The sequence below is a fragment of the Balaenoptera borealis genome (assembly GCF_965194805.1).
Source record: "Balaenoptera borealis genome assembly, chromosome: 7".
Classification (NCBI taxonomy): domain Eukaryota; kingdom Metazoa; phylum Chordata; class Mammalia; order Artiodactyla; family Balaenopteridae; genus Balaenoptera; species Balaenoptera borealis.
Genome location: NC_138864.1, coordinates 72,756,323 through 72,778,966, shown reverse-complemented (window position 1 = coordinate 72,778,966; position 22,644 = coordinate 72,756,323). Strand labels below are relative to the sequence as shown.

General features: G+C 39.6%; 1 protein-coding gene and 1 long non-coding RNA gene across 3 annotated transcripts in view; one reads left to right on the top strand and one right to left on the bottom strand.

The window, feature by feature from the left end:
• The first annotated feature begins 5,607 nt into the window (after positions 1–5,607).
• LOC309631775 lies at positions 5,608–21,559 on the top strand. Its single transcript, XR_014246523.1, has 3 exons — positions 5,608–5,706; positions 11,271–11,383; positions 21,334–21,559. It is a non-coding gene; the product is annotated as an uncharacterized lncRNA (long non-coding RNA).
• Positions 5,700–22,644, bottom strand: part of CALCR (calcitonin receptor) — a 137,769-nt gene continuing 120,824 nt past the window's right edge. For both annotated transcript variants that reach the window (XM_082398431.1, XM_082398432.1), the window contains 5 exons: positions 19,924–19,984; positions 19,778–19,844; positions 18,220–18,438; positions 15,742–15,783; positions 5,700–8,678 (listed from right to left, as the gene is read on the bottom strand). In XM_082398431.1, the coding sequence (XP_082254557.1) occupies positions 8,334–8,678; positions 15,742–15,783; positions 18,220–18,438; positions 19,778–19,844; positions 19,924–19,984 (734 nt within the window). In that variant the 3' untranslated portion in view covers positions 5,700–8,333. The remainder of the gene's footprint in view (positions 8,679–15,741; positions 15,784–18,219; positions 18,439–19,777; positions 19,845–19,923; positions 19,985–22,644) is intronic.

The window sequence follows — 22,644 nt, the reverse complement described above, 5'->3', positions numbered from 1 at the left end:
GGGGGCCACTCTTCATCGCGGTGCGCGGGCCTCTCACTATCGCAGCCTCTCTTGTTGCGGAGCACAGGCTCCAGATGCGCAAGCTCAGTAATTGTGGCTCACGGGCCTAGTTGCTCCGCGGCATGTGGGATCTTCCCAGACCAGGGTTCTAACCCGTGTCCCCTGCATTGGCAGGCAGACTCTCAACCACTGCACCACCAGGGAAGCCCCTATTTTTGTTCTTTTTGATGACAGCCATTCTCACAGAATGTGCTGTGGCAAAGACAGTGAGATCATCTGGTCTAAACATAGAAGATCATAGATGGTAGTGTAGATGGAGAGGTAGTGATTGGTTTATCAGTAGATCAACATATTCACTGTTTTGGAATGGAGAGACACTTATCCAGTTTTTAAATGCATGAAGTGTGTTCCTTGATTCAATTATTTTAACACATATACTAAGGGCAGAGATAGGCAGATTATTTCTTATTATTAATCAACTTGTAGATTTGTGCATTTTTAGGTTGTTGTCATTGCTGAATAAATGCTTCAGTTTCACCCTCCCTGACCACATGGCTATCACAAATCAGATCAAGAGTTACCTTTTCTATGTGTGTTTTTCTAGTCACTAAGTTCTAAACTTTGTCTTTGCTTCCATTCTGAACTTTCAGGATTATTTTCTTCTTTCTAGTCTTCCAATGAACTGGAAGAGGGTTGCCTTCTCCCAAATAGGGGTACCTGCTTGCTCCTAAAATATATATCATCTGTGAGACTTTTGAATCAGACAAACCTAACACCCACTTTGCAGGTTCCCCTCTCACAAGATGAGGTGCGGATCCTGATGGTTCTCCCTGGAAACAGTCTTATTCCCATGTCTAATAGTGTCATTGTTCTAGTAAGTACTTCTCTGCTAACTAAAGAGTCTGTGGATATCTTCATATGCTTTTTAACTTTTTGGATGACTTTTTCTATAACCTGCCTTTGCATAGCCCATGTCAATATTTTTCTTATTGATTTACTGGAGTTCTTTTTATGTTCTAGACATTAACTCACTATTAGTTTTATCTTTCATTCTAACATTTGTCTATTTAACAAGGGACACTATTCCTTATTGATCAGGTGTCTTTATTTTGATGTAAACAAATTCTTTTTTTTTTGGTCTTTTGGTTGATGTTATTTGTTTAAGAAATCTTTTCTGCCCTCAAGCTATTTGTTTGCACATTGTTTTTGTAAATGCATGTATTTATCTTTTAAAATTAGCTCTTGATCTCCCTGGAATCTACCTTTCTATGTAGGATTAGTAAGAGATCCAGTTTTATTTTTCTCCATGTTGTGAGCCAGTTTTTCCAACATTGTCAAGGTAATTTCTCACACAACGTTTTTCTTCTTGTGTGTGCGTGTGTGTGTCTGTGTGTGTGCTTGCTTTTACTCCATTGCTCACCTTCTGTTTCTTCTAGAATAAACATATCTAAAGTTTAAGTGTCCTTCAAGGAACAGCTTTAGGTATGTCCCATAAAATTAGAGATGTAATGCTTTCCTTATCTAAATAGCATTAATAGTTAAAAACTAACATGACACTAATATAAGACAGTTAACATTCTATAATCTTTATTTATTTATTTTGGCCACACCGTATGGCTTGCGGGATATCAGTTCCCCAACCAGGGACTGAACCTGGGCCATGAAAGTGAAAGCCCGGAATCCTAACCACTAGGCCAGCAGGGAACTCTCTATAATCTTTAATATCCTTTTGAAAGTCAAGATTGTACAGAAATATTTATTGTTTCCAACATCAGATTGTTTAACTTACAATTTTGTTATTAATTTTTAATTTTATTGCATTATGGTCAGAGATCCTCTGAGTGGTGTTAATCCTTTGGAATTAATAGAGGTTTCCTTTGCAGTCTTAAATATGGCTGTTTTTGTAAGCATTCTGTGTGTACTCAAAAAAGAGTGCATGTTTCCTGTTTGTTGAGCATATAGTTTGATATCTTTAATAGTTTGAGTTTGGTGATTGTATTTTCCAGATATTTTATAACACTTCTAATATTTTATTTGTATGATCTATTAGATTTTGAAACAAGGATGTTAAAATATTCAACTACAATTGATAAGTCATCTGTTTCTTCCTGAAGTTCTCTTAGTGTTGTTTGGTGTATTTTGCAGCTGTATTTTAAGGTGCATATGAGTTTATAATGGTTATAATCTTCTTGTTCAATTATCCCTTTTCCTAATACATAATTTTCTTTCTGTTCTTTATACTTTTTTTGCCTTATTAAATTCTACTTCGTCATATATATATTATATTTATCATTTAATATTTATATTTTCGTTCCTTTCATATTAGGCTCTTTAACCTTCTGTGATTTTTTTTTTTTTTGGGCCGCACTGTGTGGCATGCAGTATCTTAGTTCCCCGATCAGGGATGGAACCCGTGACCCCTGCAGTGGAAGTGTGCAGTCCTAACCACTGGACTGCCAGGGGATTCCGCTAGTCAGATATTAAGAGAGGATCTCACATTTCTTTTGGTTCATGTTTCCCTAGCATAACTTTCCCATCCATGTTTAATATTTAATTTTCTTTTTGTCTTAGGTGTGTCTCTTGTTGCCTGTACATTGTGGGGCTTTAATTTTTCACTCCAATATGAGACTATCTGTTTTTAATTGGTGACCAAGGCCACTCTATTATAATTAATCTTATATTAAGATATTTCACACATGTTTACTCACCCATATTGCTTTCTTAGCTATCCAAATCTCTGTTTCCTCCCCTAAAAGAGAAAGCTTTACTCTGCTCTCTTGTCATGTTGATCTTGCCCCAATCTTGTCAATAAGATTTTAGTTCGGGGTATTTATTTGGCAATCTTTGAATTTTTCTTATTTGAGGTCTTTTAATCTTTCTTTAATCCTGGAGGATTTAAACAGTATTTTTTCAAATATTCCCCCTCTCTATTTTCATTTTTTGGTCTCCTCTGGGACTCCTTTTGTCCAGGTGTTGGATAGAGACACTTTCATAGCCACTTCGTAGAATTATGAGCCTACAGATTCATCTTACTGGCTTTGATTTCCCCTTTGGGCCATTCTAAATAATGCCCATTCTTTTTTTTGAGAACTACTAACTAGGTTTTACAAGTCATGCAGCAACATGTCAGGGGAAATCTTTGCCCGACTAATAGAGTAATGGTGGCTATAGCCTGTTTTGATTTACAAAAAGCTGTTGAAGATTCCAACTGAGCCTATTGGGGAAAAAAAATACTGGCTTACGTGGCTCTGGATGGGGAGAAGGAACTGACAGCTGTCTTACTCTGGGTATAGAATGTCCACCATTGAGGACAGGTCTTATTTAGCATTTTGCAGTAGAAAATTATCCCTGGTTTTCAGACTTAGTTTTTTTAAAAAATGAGTCACCTCTATCCCTTTCAGTGGAACCAACCTCCCAACCCTGCACACCCTTTCACTAGGCGCCTGAGTGAAAGCTCAGCTGCAGGGTGAAGTCTCTTATCTCTGCTCCCAGTTAGATGACCCCTATTTGGCCAGTCTCCTCAGCTCTGACTCATTTGCTTGAGCCGGAAACAGTAATCAAGAATGAACTTGACAGATTTGACTTGGGCTCTGATGCTCACTTTGACCCTCCTTATTCCCAAGCCCCTTTGATACCAGCTTCTGTGGCTTGGAGTACTACCCTCCTGATTCTGTAGTTCACCTAGGCCTCATTGCACCTACTATTCCAGGTACAAATGCTCCTTGGGTCCCCTCTGGTGCCCTGGGGCCAGGATCTAAACCAATCTGGTTAGCCCTGTTTGCATCTCCACCAGGGAAGGGGATCCTACAAAATGTGGCAACACTCTTAGTAGGAAACAAAAAGTACTGAACAAGAGCTTTTGCCAGTCCTGCAAGGTGGCAATTTAAAAAGCAGAGGCATTGGGCACTCTTGATTCAAACCCTAGCTCAGCCACTTACTGTGTGACTGTGGTGGGCACGTTATTTGACTTGGCTTCCACTTAGTTTTCTCAGGTTTGGCTGTTATAAAGAAGAGGTAAGCTAATGTCCGTAGGTTTATATTGACTATGGTGTTTCAATGATTGGTGTTCTTTTTTTCTTCTCAAATCATCTCCATTTGAGGGATGTTCTTCATAAGTTCTCTGTAACTTAACTCCATATTAAGCCTCACAGTATCCCCCTTGTGACGACAGCATACAGAAGCTATAATGCTGCGTGCAGTGGAGAAGTGCTATATCCAGAGAAATGCTTGCTGCCCTGAGAATTAACCACCTATCCTGCTGGGCGAAGATTTCGAGGGCTTGCAGCTGGGTGTCTGTTTCAGTCTGAGAGACCAGTGTCCTAGTTTTGATTAGCTAGTCTGGCAGGGTTGGATGGAAACAGATGTCCTGATCTATTCTGAATGTTTTTTTTCATTAGAGACATCTCTGTTGGTTTTTATTGAATATGTACTTAGCACTTCACCAGTAACACTCTGAGATTTTATTTGGAGGTGATTTCTCCAAATTAAAATGAGATATTAAGTCTCTCAAGTAAAGGAGACTGCGGTGACATGCAGTGGCGTTGCTGGTCAGTCAGTGAAGAGTGAGACAGTTTGAGTGTCAGTGGAAGGGTTTCTAGGTAGAATGCATTGGGTGTCTGTGAATGGCAAATGGACACGGATCAGTGACCTAAGAGACTGGCTGGTCAATGCTGAAGATAATGGAAAATCTCTGAAATCTTTCAGAGGTGCTTGCTAATCCAAATGAAGGACGATATGATATTAGAAACTCTTCCTGACCTAAGTTAGCTTACAGTTTCAATGGCCATGTTTTCCCTCCTTCAATGCTAATTTTTCACAGGTATTAAACATGTTAATTCTATGTCCAGAAGAACAAAAACCATCAGAAATACTGTTAGTTTTAAATTTTCAAATGTGGTTTTCTTTCTTTGTCTTCACACGCACGTATTATCATCCTTTTTCTTTATGCTTCCAGCTAATTCCCCAACCTCCCTCCCCACCTCATACGAATTATCTACGGATTGGTTCAGTAAAATTAATTTTCCTAAGCTTAAGTGAGGAGCGAGGCACCTTGTTTCTGCTCTCAAAATAACAAATGACCATTTCTTTCTGAGCTTTCTAAATATGCTTTTCTAAATATGTCTTCTGATCCATCCTCTTCATGAATAACCTTATTTTAAACTCTAAGTGTTAACTCCAACCATAAGATGTTGAACTGTAACCTAGCCAATGAAAGAATTACTACTTTAGACCTTACTGTCAAGAAAATGAGTCCTTGCTAAGCCTTTATGCAGAGATCTTGTTCTGAGAATACTTCTTATAACTTAGCTGTCCCACCCAGCACTAATGTGGAGGAAAGGTCACACGCAGCTACCACCTCCAACCCCATGTGTGTGTGCTACTGCCCCAAAGATATCAGTGGTTATGGTTTAAGGGTATGGGTTCACTTGGCAGGTTTGACACAAAGAACTTTGTCATGATGACTTGTTGTATAGCTGAATGAAAGGTGTATGAAACATCTGTTGCATCAATGAGAGTGAATGGAGGAATGAATGAGAAGGGTTGGAGATCCATGATGGCAGCATTTCTATCATTTCTTTTCCAACATCTTTCCCTCCTCCAGGAACCATGCTATCCACGTGTATCCAAAGGCCAGTTTTGGATCAAAGCAGGTGGGCAGTTGACCCTCTGAGTTCCAGTTACCCTGTGGAAGAATCAGATTTTACGGTATGATGGGAAATTATTTTTGTTCTTCAGTATCACGAGGGTAAGGATATTTATTTGTTTCTCCCAGTGGAACACAAAGGGAAAAATGTAGCCCTGATGTATCCTTTCTGAAAAAGTTCCCCAGATCTCCTGAGGCCAACAATTCTGGTTGCTATCACGTAGTATGAAGACCCTACAAATTGCTCCTGTTCCCCTGTATTAATTCATCATAGTTCTCATTTATTCCTCATTTCCAGATCTGAAAATCTTTCCAGTAGTGGCCTTTATGCATTCTAATGATATTTAATTAGTTGCCTTTAATCCAGCCAAAACTATCTTAAAAATGAATGATTGTAACAATTCTAATGATCTGATGTAATGCTGAACGGTTCAAGTCTGGTCTCACAATAGTGAAAAAAAAAAAAAACCCAAAAAAACAAAAACCCCAAGAATGATAAAAGAATGTGATATTTTCTTGCCCTAGCTTTCTTTGCTGTGCTGCCCAAACTTATACAATATAGATTGCCAGTTGCGTGTGGTTTTGCTTTAGCAAGGGTATGAGAACTGTGCTATGGAGGGTCTAGTCAAATTGAAGACTGAAGATGGTTCCACTGACAAAGATAATAACCCTGATGTTTTCACATATGGTTTTCTGACCTATATTTTTGGATTATCTTGCCTTCTCCTGTAATACAAGCAAGATGACATGTCAGCATCCCACGGCTGAAATGAAACAGAATGAGTTTAAGAGATGAGATGAATGAATGAAAAGATAAAGAATATGCTTCTTTAGAAAAATATGCACATATACAACTTTTTGCTTATCACATACTCTGTATTAATTCATACATGGATGTAGCATAAGCATTTCATGTAATTTTGGCACTGTGCACAATTCTATAGTAAGCTGTTTGATTTTCTTCAGCCACACTATATTAGCACAATAGCATCTAGAATATTTCAGCAAAATATTATCACATTTGTACTAGAGCTGCCAGAAATACTCTGTTTTCCATGTTTGTAAACAAAAATAGAAACGCTATTACATAAACACTGTGATTGGAAAAATACCCTCTTTTCAAATCCTCCCTTACATTCAAATAAAGGAGACTTAAGCTACTTTAGTATCCAAAATACATTTTCTGTGAAAGAATATAATTTTCTTTGGGTGCACTAAATATGCAACCAGAACAAATCAACTTTTTGTCTTTCCAAAACTATATCATTTCTGAAAGGCAGTGGCATATGATGATGTACATGAGATGAGATTTGGAGGGCTTCAATGGATCTCCTCATTTAGCATACAAATTAACTAACGGTAACTGATTACTGTTGCAAATTCACAAATTAATTTCAGGTGCCAGTAATGATACTGGTTTACTCAGGGATTTTTGAAGATTTTATATTGCAGGAAGAGAGGTATGGGAGTATAACATTGAATTTTAATGAGAAAGTCTATTTTTATTTTAAATGAGTTGGTATATAGTTAAACTTGTAGCAGTTAATTTTTTCCCCCTCCTGTTTCACTAATAGCAGCAAACAAGAGGTCAACTACAAACTGATTTCTAATTAGTCCTACTGAATCTTCCTGGAAAAGGCTGAGATCTTGTTAAGTTTAGAAGCTGGGTGGAAAGCAGTTAATGGACTTGTATGGAGTCTTTTAATTACCAGTCTTAAACAAATTTTTTTACTGCTAGATAGCACCCAAGGGCAAGAGGTAATCTGCTTTATAAACCTTGGAATGATTTGCTTTATAAATCCTGGAGTTTAGGAAAGTGGAAAACTCTCTTTAAAGAGAGTATTCTCTTCCACTAGGAATTATATTTTTGGCAGTTTTGTGAAAAATTTAGTGATGGATTCTTTGTGACCTCCCAATTTATAAATGTTAGCAACATGAAGGCCAATTCCTCACAGCAGTTAGGGCCTGCCCAACAGACAGGATTATCCAAAACAAAGGTGAGTGTCAGTATTAGTAAACCAATTAACAAATGGACCCATCTAAGGTTTAGAGCAAACTGACTCTAAATTTCTTTTTCATTCAAAGCATTACATTTTCCTGCCAAATGCAAATCTTTCCCCCCCCACACACTTGGTCATCTCTATATTAGAAAGCCACATTGTCTTGGGGAGGTCACATTGTAATTTGTGCAGTTTACATTGTGTGGATGGTAAAACATCTGAGTAACATCAGAATTGATAGAAATTAAAAAAAAAAATTAAAAATCAGATCCATAGCCAAATACAGAAGTATCCTAATTCAAAGTTTAGAGTTAAAAAGAAAAACATTGACAGTGATTTTAATTTTTCAAAGGTATAAATGGCTCAAGATTAACAAGGAGCACCCTGTATCTGAACTAGGTCAATTTAACTGTGTTTTACTCGGACACTTTGCTTGCATTACTATGACATTTGTATCTCAGTCCTGGATGAAAGATGGAATTCACAGGAGTTCACAAGTGTTGCAGAGGGAGACTCCATTCCTAGACTGTCTCCCGGTAGCAACAGTACCAAGTAAAACTTTCTTCAGGTTCACTATGGACAAATGAGATGTTTGCTCCTGGGAGGATGGAAATCACTTTAAATGCATGGTTGGTCTTTCTCCCAGGAAATGAGGGCTCAGTGATCACGATGTTGTATTTGCGTCACATTCAAGCGGATGACTCTTGCTCGATGATTTCCATGGCGATGACCTCAGCACCCTCCATAGCGATGACCTCAGCACCCTCCATAGCGATGACCTCAGCACCCTCCATAGTGATGACCTCAGCCCCCTCCATAGCGGTGACCTCAGCCCCCTCCTCGCCTAGGTTGTTGGTGGGCTCGTTCCTTGGCTCCTGATGGCAGATGTAGACAGGCATCTGAGGAGCCTCAGCCAGGGCGGCAGCGGCAGCGGCAGCGGCAGCAGCAGCGTTGGCGGCGCGGTTGGCGCGGCGGCGGCCACTCCAGCGCTGGGCTTGGTATTGGTTCCATTGACGCTTCAGAGCGGCTTGGACCTGGAATAGAAGAGAGAACCTTGTGTTCATACAGTTGTCGGAAATGATCTGAGCCAAGTTCCTGAGCACAGGTCTTGGAGCTTATCAGAGGTTAGGGGAGGTTGAATTGTAATTCTCATCTAAAGGGCCGTGTGGTAAATGCTCTGCCTGTGGAATATACCATCTTGGAAGAAGAATTTGCGAACTGGAGAACTGAGTTACTTGCCTCAACTACCACTGGCAAGGTTATTTGCTGTTTTGAGCAAAGTTTCCTTCATTAGCTCTTACAGTCAATGAATGAAAATTTGACTTGGTTTCACATTCAATATGGCATCCACGCCATATTAGGGAGACAGAGTTTGAAACCTTTTTATCTGCTACAACCTCTGATACAGCAGAAGCTTTTATCTAAATCTACACATTATTGGTCATGAAAAAAATATATGGAAACCATTGCACAGTTCTGGATTTTATGATAATGGCCTCATACTGTTGATTTTCCTTTATCCAACGTGGCTTGAGAAGGGGTGTGCCCGATAAAGCTCTGGTTAGTGGTTAACTAACCACGTCTTATACATTTTTGTATTACCAGATGTCGTGGTGTTTGGCATAGAGCAGTTATTCAACAAATGTTTGTTGAATGGTTGTCAACATCCATTCTAGAATGATTTTCTACCTCTTTAAGTCAAGAAAATGATCATCCATGACCGTATTGTAATTAGTGCATTAGTGTCTGGTGGTATTAGGGTGGGATGCTAAAACTGGCTAGAGTGAATTTGAGGAAGAGACTTGAATTCCTCCCTGAGGTGAACTGTAAAGCACTAGGTCATCTACAGTTGTGATTAGGTCTTCTCTGTCACGCCATGGTGTATGATTTGGGGAATTATTCTTGAGCTCCAATGGGTCGCTAATTTTGGAAATTATCAGAAGCAACCACTTGTAATATTATACCAGCAGCGAGCTGCATGGGAGGGAATGGTTGTCACTGGGTAACATCACATCACCTTTCCTTTCCTTTTCCACTGATAAGGCCATTTCACTGGGTCTCATTTGATGCCGTGAAAAAGTATTGAACTTTGGGTCAAGAAACTGATTCTGCCCACATTAGCCATGAAATCTTGGGTAGGATAGTTAACCCCTCTGAGACTCCTTTCTTCAATACAACTCTTCTACCTCACCTAGCTGTTTGAAGGATTAAATTGTTGCACTATGAATCAAAGTGGCTTCTAAGATGTAAGTACCATACAAGGAGGCTATTATTCCTATTATTATACTCTTATTACGGCAGGATGGTGGCCTCAAGTCTTTAGACTAAAGGAAACTCTTACGTCATATGTGTGGATATATATATATATTTGGAGGGTGGTGGTGGTAAGAAAATAAAAACGAGCTCTTAATTACATAGCTTCTGATCTCATGTTCAGTTCTCTCTCACATATTCCAAGCTAGGTCTCCACAAAGAGTACTCTACAGCCTGGTAAAATATCTGATGCTAATGCAAATCAAAGTTTTCTTCACATTGTGATTTGCACTGGCAAAAGGGTGTTGTTGGATCTTTTGGGAAAAGGAAAGAAAATACTCTTGGTGGGAAGATCACCCTAGGAATATATTTTCAAATACAAAGGTGTTTATTAAAGGTATTAATGAATAAAGTTCAGACTCTCTCCTTCCATCACTCACTTTGTCCTTCACTTGACTCCCCAAGAAGACAACTGTGTTTCCCTATCAGTTTCTGGCCTTTTGCTTTGCAATCTGTGCAATAGGGAGAGCTACAGAATTGAAGAGAGACTAGACTGATTGATTATATCAGAAAGGATTGATATGAAACCACAGCTGAATATATCTGGGAAAGAGCATCCCTACTGAGTTATACTTTCAGACAAAACATGAGTAAATTTTACTTTTTGCCATGCAATGAAATTTCTCTTTTAGTACCTCTTCAAGAATCTAGTAAATATTTAAATTGCTTTCCAATTCTCTTTTGAACTTTGGATTTCTTTACAATGTATTTTCCTGTTGAGACTAGCAAAGAGATAGTGATGCTTTATTTGGGTTGTACCATCTATTAAACAGGTCCTTAAATGCCAGGTTTATAATCTAGGAACTATCAAGTGCCCTGTTGAGGAATTAGGAAATATACTGGCTCAGCATAATTTTGGAGAAGCAATGTCCCCAGACAAAGGGAACTGATAGTTTCTGTGGATTCAGCATCTCTTAAATACCAACATTGTCTTTATAGCTAAAACACAACACAGATATTTAGAGGTATCCGAGGCAGACAGTGCCCAGGAGGAAAAAAAAAAAAGGAAGTCTTTGTTTTGCCTCATCTGTCCTCTTAAAACAGTCTGCATTGGAGTATCCATGCATACTACTGAAGTACCCAGCATGAGGCCAAAGGGTTTGAAGTCTATTTCAATTTTTAAAAATTGTTACAGAAATGTTCATAGCCTCCTATAATTGTATTCCAAAATTATAACCTATCCTTTTGTGTGGAGATGGCAATCTGCTTCCATTTGTAAACCACACATGTAAGAATAGGCCCTTAGCAGCATGTGAAAGACACTTCAATTTAATACAGTTTAATAAGGGCAATTATCTCCTACAATACAACAGGTTGAGTCTAACGCTGCTTTGATCACAAGAATGTGGGCATTGAATCTGAAAAATACAGGGGAGACTCTGGTTGCTCCTGAAAAGCATCAGAAATGTAAGGAGTTGCCCACGGGGTAAGTATAATATACAAAGTTTTGAATTATATAAATTCATTGCTCGTTATAAAAGCAATTAACACAGATCACTTCACATTTCCTCGATCATGTCAATTTATTTATTGCCAACTTTAAAAAATAGAACCCTGGTCTGATGGCTTGAAGACATAATTATTACACCTGGCTCTATTATTAACTAACTGTATAAGGTTGGTAACATTTGGGGCCTCCATTTCTATATTTGTAAAAAAGAAACTCAGGTTGGAACGTTCGTGGTTGAATTTGGATGTTTTTGTCTTTGGCCTTTGTTTTCCTGTTAAGTTCATTATAAGCACTTGCAGTTAGGTGCTGCTGAATGGAAAGTGGGATTTATCCCAGGAGTTCTTTTTTTTTTTTTTCTTTGTCTAGGACAAAGAAATCCTTGTTTAGCTTTGAGTCCCAAAGCTTTCTTGAGTCTCTAGAAAGACAATATTTTTGAAAACCAAGTTTTATTGAGAGAAAGAATTTCTAAATAGAAAAACTTATTTTTGCATATGAAGTGGTCTGAAAATAGAACTTTACTAAAAGCAATAGTATACAGCCACTATGGAGAACAGTATGGAGGTTCCTTAAAAAACTAAAAATAGAACTACCATATGACCCAGCAATCCCACTACTGGGCATATACCCTGAGAAAACCATAATTCAAAAAGAGTCATGTACCACAATGTTCACTGCAGCACTATTTACAATAGCCAGGACATGGAAGCAACCTAAGTGTCCATCAACAGATGAATGGGTTAAGAAGATGTGGCACATATATACAATGGAATATTACTCAGCCATAAAAATAAACGAAATGGAGTTATTTGTAGTGAGGTGGATGGACCTAGAGTCTGTCATAGAGAGTGAAGTAAGTCAGAAAGAGAAAAACAAATACCGTATGCTAACACATATATATGGAATCTAGGGGGAAAAAAAAGGTTCTGAAGAACGTAGGGGCAGGATAGGAATAAAGACACAGATGTAGAGAATGGACTTGAGGACACAGGGAGGGGGAAGGGTAAGCTGGGACGAAGTGAGAGAGTGGCATGGACTTATATATACTACAAAATGTCAAACAGCTAGTGGGAAGCAGCTGCATAGCACAGGGAGATCAGCTTGGTGCTTTGTGACCACCTAGAGGGGTGGGATAGGGAGGGTGGGAGGGAGGGAGATGCAAGAGGGAAGAGATATGGGAACATATGTATAACTGATTCACTTTGTTATAAAGCAGAACTAACACACCACTGTAAGCAATTATACTCCAATAAAGATGTTAAAAAAATAAAAGCAATAGTATAGCGAACATGCAGGATATGACATAGGGAGAGTCCCTTATAGACAGGAAGGGGAAGTGGTGAGTACAGAGCCCTTCCAGTCCCCCCGCAAGAGGAGAGACAGATATAAAGAGACACAAATGACTTTGCATTTCCACTTCATGGAGGGAATACTTGAAAAAATGGGGAGAAGAAAGAAAGCAAGGAATAACAGAAACATTCCTGTATAGCAGGTCTTTCTCTTTGCTTCTGAGAGCACAGTCCTGAAAACTGATAGCCTTGTAAAGAAGTCCCACTCTTGGCCTGGTACCAGGTCCAACAGGGTGCCTGAGCAGTGGAGTGGCAGTGACTATGGTACGTACTAAAGACAGATTCACAGGCCCTTCACAAAGGTGAAGAAAGGGGCCTGAGTTTCCAGGCTCCTCAGGTGGCCTGGAAGGGAGGACTGGTGTCTCAGGATAGGGCTGGGGCCTGCAGAGTGAGAGGATCTCTAGGGTCCTCAGAAGTGAGGGGAGCCACCAGGAACTTCAACAGGGGGTGCCAGCGTAATACTTGGAAACCAGCTGCCCATTTGTTCAAAGGCTTTTGAACTAAATATTTTCTAGAAAGAGACTGTTGTAAACTATTAGAGGCTGGTGGAATGAGCTCTTCAAAGCAAGCTAAGTTACAGCAAATAAACAAAATTTTAGTTTTCACACATTTCAATTTGTGACTATTAAATTGAGATCCTTCTAGACCTTGCTGCTTTGATCCACAAACTCTTTTATCCACAGTACATGGGCAAAAGCAAGAAAAATGAAAAAGGGAAAACCTGCACTGTGTTGTTAGTACTCTCAATTTTTAAGCTACTGCTTAGAAAAATTGGGCCTCTCCATAGGTGTAATCATCTTTTTGTGGTCTCTTAGATACTTAACAATTTACTGAAATGATTGGGTGGTCAATGTCCACACTCTTGGAAAAGTTGTGGGAAATGTCTGTTACATAAGCGTGCTCTCGTGGTCATCTCCTGATGCCTTGTACTGTAATCCTCAAAATTCCTTTCCTGCTTTTAACCTACCCATTGACTATCTGATCCATTTCCACAGTAGGAGTCACTGATAACATATGGATAATAAACAAAAATTAAAACCTTTATCTTCATTGTAGAACTGACATATTAGCTCCCTAGATCTCTGCTAAAACGTAACATTCAGCCAGGCAAAGCGTGATCACAACCATGCGGCTGGAAATCACTTTCCGCATGTGTAAGTGCCCTGCCCATGTTCAGTGTTGTAAGACAGTAAGCTCACAGGACACCTGCAATCCATGGGGCTGGGCTGATACTACATTTGGCACAGTACACAGTTTCTGTGTTATTAGAAATGCCACACTGGTACATTCCCCCAGTAACATGATATTAACTAAAATGGGGATGGTTTCTTTACTTCCAAAAGCAGAGATAACATACTTGAATTAGAGACTTTCAATTGTTAGGAGCACCTCTGGGCTTGCTTTCTACGCCTGCCACTTCAAAGACGGCATCATGGATAAGACACAATCAGTATTGAAGTATCTTTACAAATGCGTGCAAGCCTTGCGTGTTTTCAAGGTATGCCCTTCCTGAACCTGATTTTTATATTAGCCCTATATCGATATTATTTTAGATGAAAACATTTATTTTGTATGCCACCTGAGCCAACTCCAAAGGCAGGGATATTCATTCACAGAAATTGATATAAAGATGGGGTGACCTAAGCCCTATTTATTTACTAGTTTTTACTGTTCTTAAAAGAAAAGACACTTTAACAGCTGGTAACAGAAGGATGTCTTTTCATTTCTGTCTCAGAGTTTCAGTATAGTCCCTAGCAATAGTGAATACACAGTATATTTTTGTTCGATTAAGGAATGAGCTGTTGGATGGATGAATGAATGAAGGAATGAAATGTATCGATTAAAAGGGAGAGCAGGGGCAACCATCTTGCAGTTTTGGGGTTGGACAGGAGCAAGAGGTCTCAGAGCTGCAAAATATTATAGGTGCTCACTGAATATTGTTTAACTGAAGAAATAAAGACTAGAAAATCCATTAAATATCAATTAATAATGGTTAGAAAATCATTCTTATTACTAACTGGAAAATAATACATTGATCTTTTAACAAAATGTGATTTGCCTTGGTATAAAATTATTCTCATTAGGAATTAATTTAAAATTATCACAAATACTTTTACATTAAAAGTTATGAGGTGTATAACTCAAGAAAGTGTACTAACAAAACTTCAGGAAGGAGTCATAGACATAATGCCGTGCAGTGGAAGATTTAGACCATTTAATTGGAAATCAGGAAATCTGGGTTCTAGTCCTGGTTATAAACTATGATTGTGACATTGGGCAAGTCACGTGATCTTTCCGGAGTTTAGATTTCTCACCTGAAAAATGAGGGAGCTTTCAAATCTTTGAAGCCCTGGAAGTTCTTTGGTACAAATTTAAGCAGCTCCACTTTTGTTTTACAAATTGGGCTCCCAGGCAAGATATCATTGGAAGAAAGGAAACTCTGGCTAAAAAAACCCCTTAAAACACTGGCCATGTGGATCTCTAGATTTTACTGATCTAAATATTCAGATAACAAATTACTTATTCCCTTTCGAGTCTTAACTCCAGGGTGATTTTCAAAATGTTGAATAAGTGGTATGACACTGGCATCAAGCAACTGGAAAAGAAGGCAGTGAACCAGGACAAACTGGCTGGATATTGGTTCTGCCCTAGTGAGGAGTTGGGCCTTCCAAAGGGAATGGGGGTGTGACTTCGATTCTATGGGAATCCAAAATAGCTTTCACTGTTGCTGCTCAGGGTGCTGACCAGCTTAAGGTATAATCCAAGGAAATGAGAATTTAGCTACCTGTCTGGATAATATCTGCAGTTGTACCACACAAAAACATAGGTAAGATTCAACTTGCAGTAGTGGAAAAAAATATGATCCAGCTAGTCATGAAACCCTGTAAGGTCAACTGTAGAAGTGAGAGTGCACAGAGGCCCTTTGGAGACTGTAAAGTGCTGGCTTTATATAAACGAGTGGCGGTATTACTTGTAACACACGCTTACCTCGTGGTTGCAGAAGCAGTAAATGACGGCAACAAAGAATCCCTAAAAAGAGGAGGAAAAATAGAGTTGAAGTTATTTTTGTGTGCATTGTGTTGTTTAGTAATCAATATAAACAGACAACCTGGAGAGGAACATTTCACTACAGCAACAGCAAGTCAAGGCTCGATGAAAAACAATTACTACCACTCATGTTCAGTGCTTCACTACAAGAATATTCCATTAGAAATGCCTTTTTCTCGTTAGGATTCTATTGTTTGGCTAAAAAGACTGCTCTCGTCAATCTAGTTAATATATTACGGCCTTTAACATGGAGATTTATAGCAGAATATGCTGGTTACAGGGGACTTGAAAAGAATCTTTGTACCTAAAAAACTTAAAAACTGAGATCTTGTAGAGTTTATTAGAGAAAACTTTTGCAAGCACAAGTGTCACAGTCAGTGCATGGCTGTGGGCCTGACTGTGCCCTGTGTCCTCATGGTGAACTAGTGCAGTCCTGTTCCCACAGCCAAGTCCATCTCTCCAATAAGGACGTGGACTAAGTAACTTCTGAGGTTCCAGTCACTACTCAGAAGATTCCTTGTATCCAAGCTTTAACTGCCTATAGAAATGGCCAAAATAATAGATCGGATTATTAAAATAATTCCTAAACTTAATTTTAAGCCCTATTAATCTTGACCTCCTTCTTCACATTAAGCCTCAGCAGTAGAAAATAAAACTACTTGGACATGAATAATTGAGACAGCAAAACTCTGGCCTAAGAGCCTGTAGCAGACTCACTTCTGCCTTAGGACACGCCATGTCCCACCCTTGCTTTCAAAGTGCCTCACACTGTGCCTTCAACGAGGCTTTGGATCTGAAGCAAAGTGAACGGAAACAAGGCAGCCACTCTCCACCCCTGGGTAGCAGACATGGGACCACCTGGGACGACCCCCAAGACGCTGCTCCATTCTCTCCCACATGAGAAGAGACCTGGATACATTTCCCTGTGTAGTCACTGAACTGTCAAAGGTGGATTCCTGACATCCCTCTGACAGATGGAGGGTGACAGAGCAGGAGGCGTGCATGCTCTGTGCAAATTCATTGCAGCTCATGGAAAAACAATTCAATGTGTATTTATGAAAGGAGGGTCTGAAAATTACTGTATGGGAGACGGAGTATATGTGTGGGTGGGACCAGCTGAGGGTCCTGGGAGTAATGGGAAAGCAGAAGCAACAAAGTGCTCACAAAACCTGGTTTCCTTCACAGTTTTGGATGTTGGCTTGGAGGCTGTAAGTTACGAGGTTTTAGGTCAGCTTTAGAGTTATATCTCCTGACTTTGCCACTAACCAGAAAAGTCCATTTCCTTATCTGTAATAGGCATGAGAATACTTACCTCACACATGAAGTGCTACATATTAGTGAATGGTAGCTATAATTATGATGATTTCTGATTGGACAACGTGAGAGTGTCAGCCATACCCATTCTCTGTGGTCTGCCTGACATTGTAGGGATGGCTAAAATGTAGGTATTCTAAGGTTCTGACCTTTCTAATCAGAGTCAAGGCAATGAAGTGAAATGACTGGAAACTGGCTTCCAGTTTAAGAGGGATATAGATTCCAGCTCAGGGTCCAGTGTTGGCATTTCACACTGTTAGAAACATCTGCTTCTCTGCCCTGTGTTTTCATGGCATTAGCGACTAGAAAGCCAATTGGCATTGGTTACATGGGTCTTCAACAGTCCCCTCAATAAAGCAAAACCAAATGTGGCCCTCGGATGCTGGGGAGGGGAAGGAAAGGTCAAAAGCACTGTGGGAGGGACTTCCCTGGTGGCACAGTGGTTAAGAATCCGCCTGCCAATGCAGGGGACACGGGTTCGAGCCCTGGTCCGGGAAGATCCCACATGCCGTGGAGCAACTGAGCCCGTGCGCCACAACTGCTGAGCCTGCGCTCTAGAGCCCGTGAGTCACAACTACTGAGCCTGCGTGCCCCAACTACTGAGTCCCGTGCGCCTAGAGCCCGTGCTCTGCAACAAGAAAATCCACTGCAATGAGAAGCCTGCGCATCTCAATGAAGAGTAGCCCCCGCTCACTGCAAGTAGAGAAAGCCTGCGTGCAGCAATGAAGACCCAACGCAGCCATAGATAGATAGATAGATAGATAGATAGGTAGATAGATAGATAGGTAGATAGATAGAAAAAAAGCACTGTGGGTGTAGCTCTGTCCTTAGCCCTGGGCAGTGGGTCAGTCTCTGGACAAATATATTTGTTCTCTAAAGATGTATTCTCAAAGCTCATACCTCCTGTTTCCTGTTTCCAGTCTCCTTGCCCAATTTTAAGATTCAAAACGTGGGAAAGTAGGCAGTGAGAGAGACAGAGAAGCGCCGTCTCCCTTCCGGGTAACACATGTTCTAAAGGATCATTCTCATCACAGAGGAGCCCCAGAAAACTGTGGGCCCTGCACCAACTAGCTGAGCGAGTGGTTGAATAAGTGCTTTCCCTACCTGGAAGTGGATCAGAGAGTGCATCACGTAGTCGTAGATCCTTCCAAGCACTGGGTGGGAAGGTCTCCAGGGAAGGACGACGAACTGGACCCCAAGCAGGGGCACCAGGATCAGAGTGGCCCTCACCGCCTTCAGGTACATGTGCGATTCCTCCTCCTGGGATTCCTTCATTTTCTTCACAAGCACCCGGACGATGTTGAGCAAAAAGAAGAAGTTGATCTGCAAAGATATGATCATTCTGAGCAAATTCTCCAGGTCAGCACCCCTGAAGGACACCCACTTCCCTCAGTTCTCGTTTATACAGTGTGGGGAGCAGATAGCACCTACACGGGACACAGGTGACTGCCTGTGAGGTAACAGAATCGGCTCCGTGTTACGAGAACACGGAGCATCAGTAGAGCCAAATACTCTTTTCAGATGTGAATTAACATTTCCCCCCCTTTTTTCCTATATGAGAAAATAATTTCCTGTATATGTAAGTATATTAGGTTCAGTTCTAAGGAAGGTGTTTTCTTCTTTATTTAGGTTTTTATAATTTTTACAAAGGGAAGTCATAAGTGACACTTTTAGATTTCGCTTTCTTATCTTTTCATTATGAAGATTTTTCCCTTAGGCAGGACTACTTAACTAATAGTAAAATAAGGGCTGAAAAATTTATCTGTAAAGCTTATGCAGTGGAGAAAGCTAACCTAGACTTCTTTTTTTCTAATAACACTTTTCAAAAGAAATCACTTCATTGAGGTATAATGTATGTTCAGTAAAATGGAGATTTTAAGTTTACATGTGGGAAGTTTAGACGAATGTATGTACCTGTGTAACAACCACTCCAAACAAGAAAAGAGCATTTCCACCACCCCAGAAAGTCCCCTCTTGCCCCTTTGCAGTCAGCAACTCCCGGACCCCACCTCCGGCAACTACTGATTCTTATCATCACAGAAATGGAGTAATATATGGTGTGTATTCTTTTGTGTCTGGTTTCTTTGGTTTAACATACTGTCTATGGGATTCATTTGTGTTGTGTGTATTGGCATTTCATTCATTTTTACTGCTGAGTAGTACTGAATTATAGAAATAATACATATACATGATTTGTTTATTCATTCTCCTGTTTATGGAAATTGGAATGGTTTCCAAAATTTGACTATTATGAATAAGCATGCTATGAATACTTGTATACCAGTCTTTGCGTGGGCATGTTTTCATTTCACTTGAATAAGTACCTAGGAGTGGAATGGCCTGTTCCTATGGTAAGTGTACGTTTAACTTTGGCAAAGCCCAGGGGAAAATGCTGCAGGGGGACTTTGTGGTCTCTCGCTTTCTTATCAGCAACATCTTTACCTTTGGTCTTTAACTAGGAGAATTTATAGAATTGTTGAAAAAAAAAAAAAAAAAGAACACCTATACTGTTGCTATAGCTTGTATAGAAATGAGCTTATGCCCCTCCACCCAACTGTAGTAAATAAAAATCATTTTTAAAAAGACTCTCAAATCAAATTGTTCTTATTATAGATTATCATTAAATTAACTGTCAATAATGGATTTAAAAAGCAATTCTCACCACTAGTGCCCCCATGACAGGACCATGGATGATGTAAAGCAGGTTGGTGTCCACACTCAGCCAGCAACTAAAAAACAGAGGAGGGAAGACATCAATACAAGTGCATTTTATTTACAAATATGTTAACTAAGAACCACAGTACTTACTTGTCATTGAATAGCAGTGCCCTTGCGATAGCATGGGCAGTGGTTGGCACCAGCGGGAGCCCTAAAATGTGAAAAAGTACAAAAGCTATAACTACAGTTTGATGGAAATTGTAGTTTACTTTCAAGAATAGTGGCAAATTTAACGTCTTGTCAAGATATTGCCCTGATGTTTTTGTGCAGATTATCTTTGGTCAAACCAGGTAAAAATGCTCTTAGTTAGAACATCATGTGCTGTCAGAGAGTTTGGTTAACAGCATCCAGATAATTAAAAGCCTTTCACAAATTATCCAGTGTGGTAGGTACATTATTACTCTCACTATAACCGTAATACCATTGTTACATCTGTGGTGATGATGATGGCTATTAATTGAGACCAGAAAGCTTTTCACTGTGTGTGAACTGGGCTGTCTTACACAGGGGAGGTGGGTTGTCCTGAAGGGAAGGGACCGGAGATGGCACATGAAAGCCATAGTCTGATTGCTCCAAAGACTTCTTTTGGTGCTCTCAGTATTTCTTCCAGGCTTTTTGTTTTTCTGTTTATATCATGTGCATTGATCCTATTTTCTTTCAACAAGAACACTTCAGAGTAGCTAGTGCATACCCTACCCTCTGGAAGTTCTGGCTCCAGGACCTTTTATTAAAGCAGCTCAGAATCTACTTCCCTGAGTAAACTTGAAGTACTAGTCAAAAACAACTTTGAGTTTATAAACGGAACGATGGAGATAGCTGCTGGCGATGCGTCCTGTCAGTCTGAATCTTTTAAAAATCAACCTTTATTCTATAAAAGTAATCTAGAGTAAAGCTGTAACTTTTGTAAAAAAAAAAAAAAAAAAATCTTTTTCTCAGATATACCCATGCACAATAGAAAATTGTTTGATTTGGTTGACACATTTGTAGACAGAGTTTTTAAAACTATTATCAAATTAAGAAATGTGTCTCAGAAGTGAATCAGACCTCCACACTTTTTCTGTGAATTATATGCAAAAAGAGACTCAGAACATTCAGTTTTCACCAAAGAACCACCTCAGCTTCTTAACCCACGAAGCATATAATTCAAAATAGGGCCATCAATTAAATGTTTGACTTCAAAGAATTTTGAGTCTATTTACACAAAACATGATTGTGTTTTATTCACAGCAGTTCTAACATCCCACTCAGGTTTAGAATCAGAAATTCACTCTCTCTGACTTTACTTTGAAATACACATTTTAGAATTAGACAGCAAGAGAGGCAATATGGAGACTTCACTTCCACCTTGTCATTTTGTAGAAAGGAAAATGTGATTCTTACTTAATACAGAGAAGAGTATAGACCCGTATCTGTTAATTCCTAGGGCTCTTCACCTGCCTCTAGCCATGATGTCACTTTTTACACAGTTTATTTTTTTCTTTCCTTTTCCTCTTCTTCCAGGCTTCAAGCGTCATAACAACCTTTCCCGCCCACTAAAGATGGTCAGAGAAAGAATAATCCTCTCTCCCCAGGATTCTTCTTCAGGAGTACTGGATAAATTCTACTTGTTCATTATAAAAGTCCATGGGTGGGGGAGTTCCTTTGATTTATAACAACGGGAGAAACAGCAAGGCGAAGAATCAATCTGAAGAGGGTTGTAAAATAAATGATTTTTCTGAGAACTAAACTTCAGTGTTTGAAGTTGCTTCGATTTGAGAGAAATTGACCAGTAAGCTGTCCAGTGCAGACTTGTAAGGAAGTAACTACTGAAAGAAGCCTTTTTTCATTTTCTGTTGGGGAGAAGTTCACCACCAGATACTTTTCACCCAGAGGGTGATGTTCATACTGTCTCTTATAATTCTTTGAGATGGAGTGGGTAATATTACAGCTGAAATGAATGGATGAGATGTACATCACCTGCAAACAAAGTTAGGTCTTAGGATGTAGCTTTCTTGGGTCAAATTTTCTGCTGTCCCACTTTCAAACTCTTTTCAAAACATAGGTTACACCTTATTTCATGGCATTGGACCTAAATTTTAGGACCCATCGTACTGTTTTGGTGTGAAAATAATTTCAAAAGGACAATAAAAATATCCAGTAGAGTGCTTCCCTGGTGGCGCAGTGGTTGAGAATCTGCCTGCCAATGCAGGAGACACGGGTTCGAGCCCTGGTCCGGGAAGATCCCACATGCCGCAGAGCAACTGGGCCCGTGAGCCACAGCTACTGAGCCTGCGCGTCTGGAGCCTGTGCTCCGCAACAAGAGAGGCCGCAATAGTGAGAGGCCCGCGCACCGCGATGAAGAGTGGCCCCTGCTTGCCACGACTAGAGAAAGCCCTCGCACAGAAACGAAGACCCAACACAGCCGTAAATAAAAAAATTAAAAAAAAAAAAAAAAATATCCAGTAGAAATTTCTTCTTCTCTGCTCTATTAAATTCTTTAAAGTTTCTGTGAAACTATTTTTGTTGAGAATTTATTTTGGTTGTAATTTTACTTGTTTTCCTCCCATCCAAAGATAATGCTTGCCTGAAGTTCTAAGAGAAGGCTATTGCTTTAAAAGAAGTCATCACAGCTGTCTTACAATTTTGTTCTCAGAATTGAGATTTGGTACTGTGATTTTTGAATGGTAAGGAGTTTGGTGGAATTTTAGTGTGTGCAGGAGTGGAGAAAGATAGATTTAGCCCAGGCATGTTAAAAAAAAAAATTACATTTTAGAACTATACTTGTTGACTATCTTTCTAAACATCTATCTATGGAAATGCAAATCCTTCTCA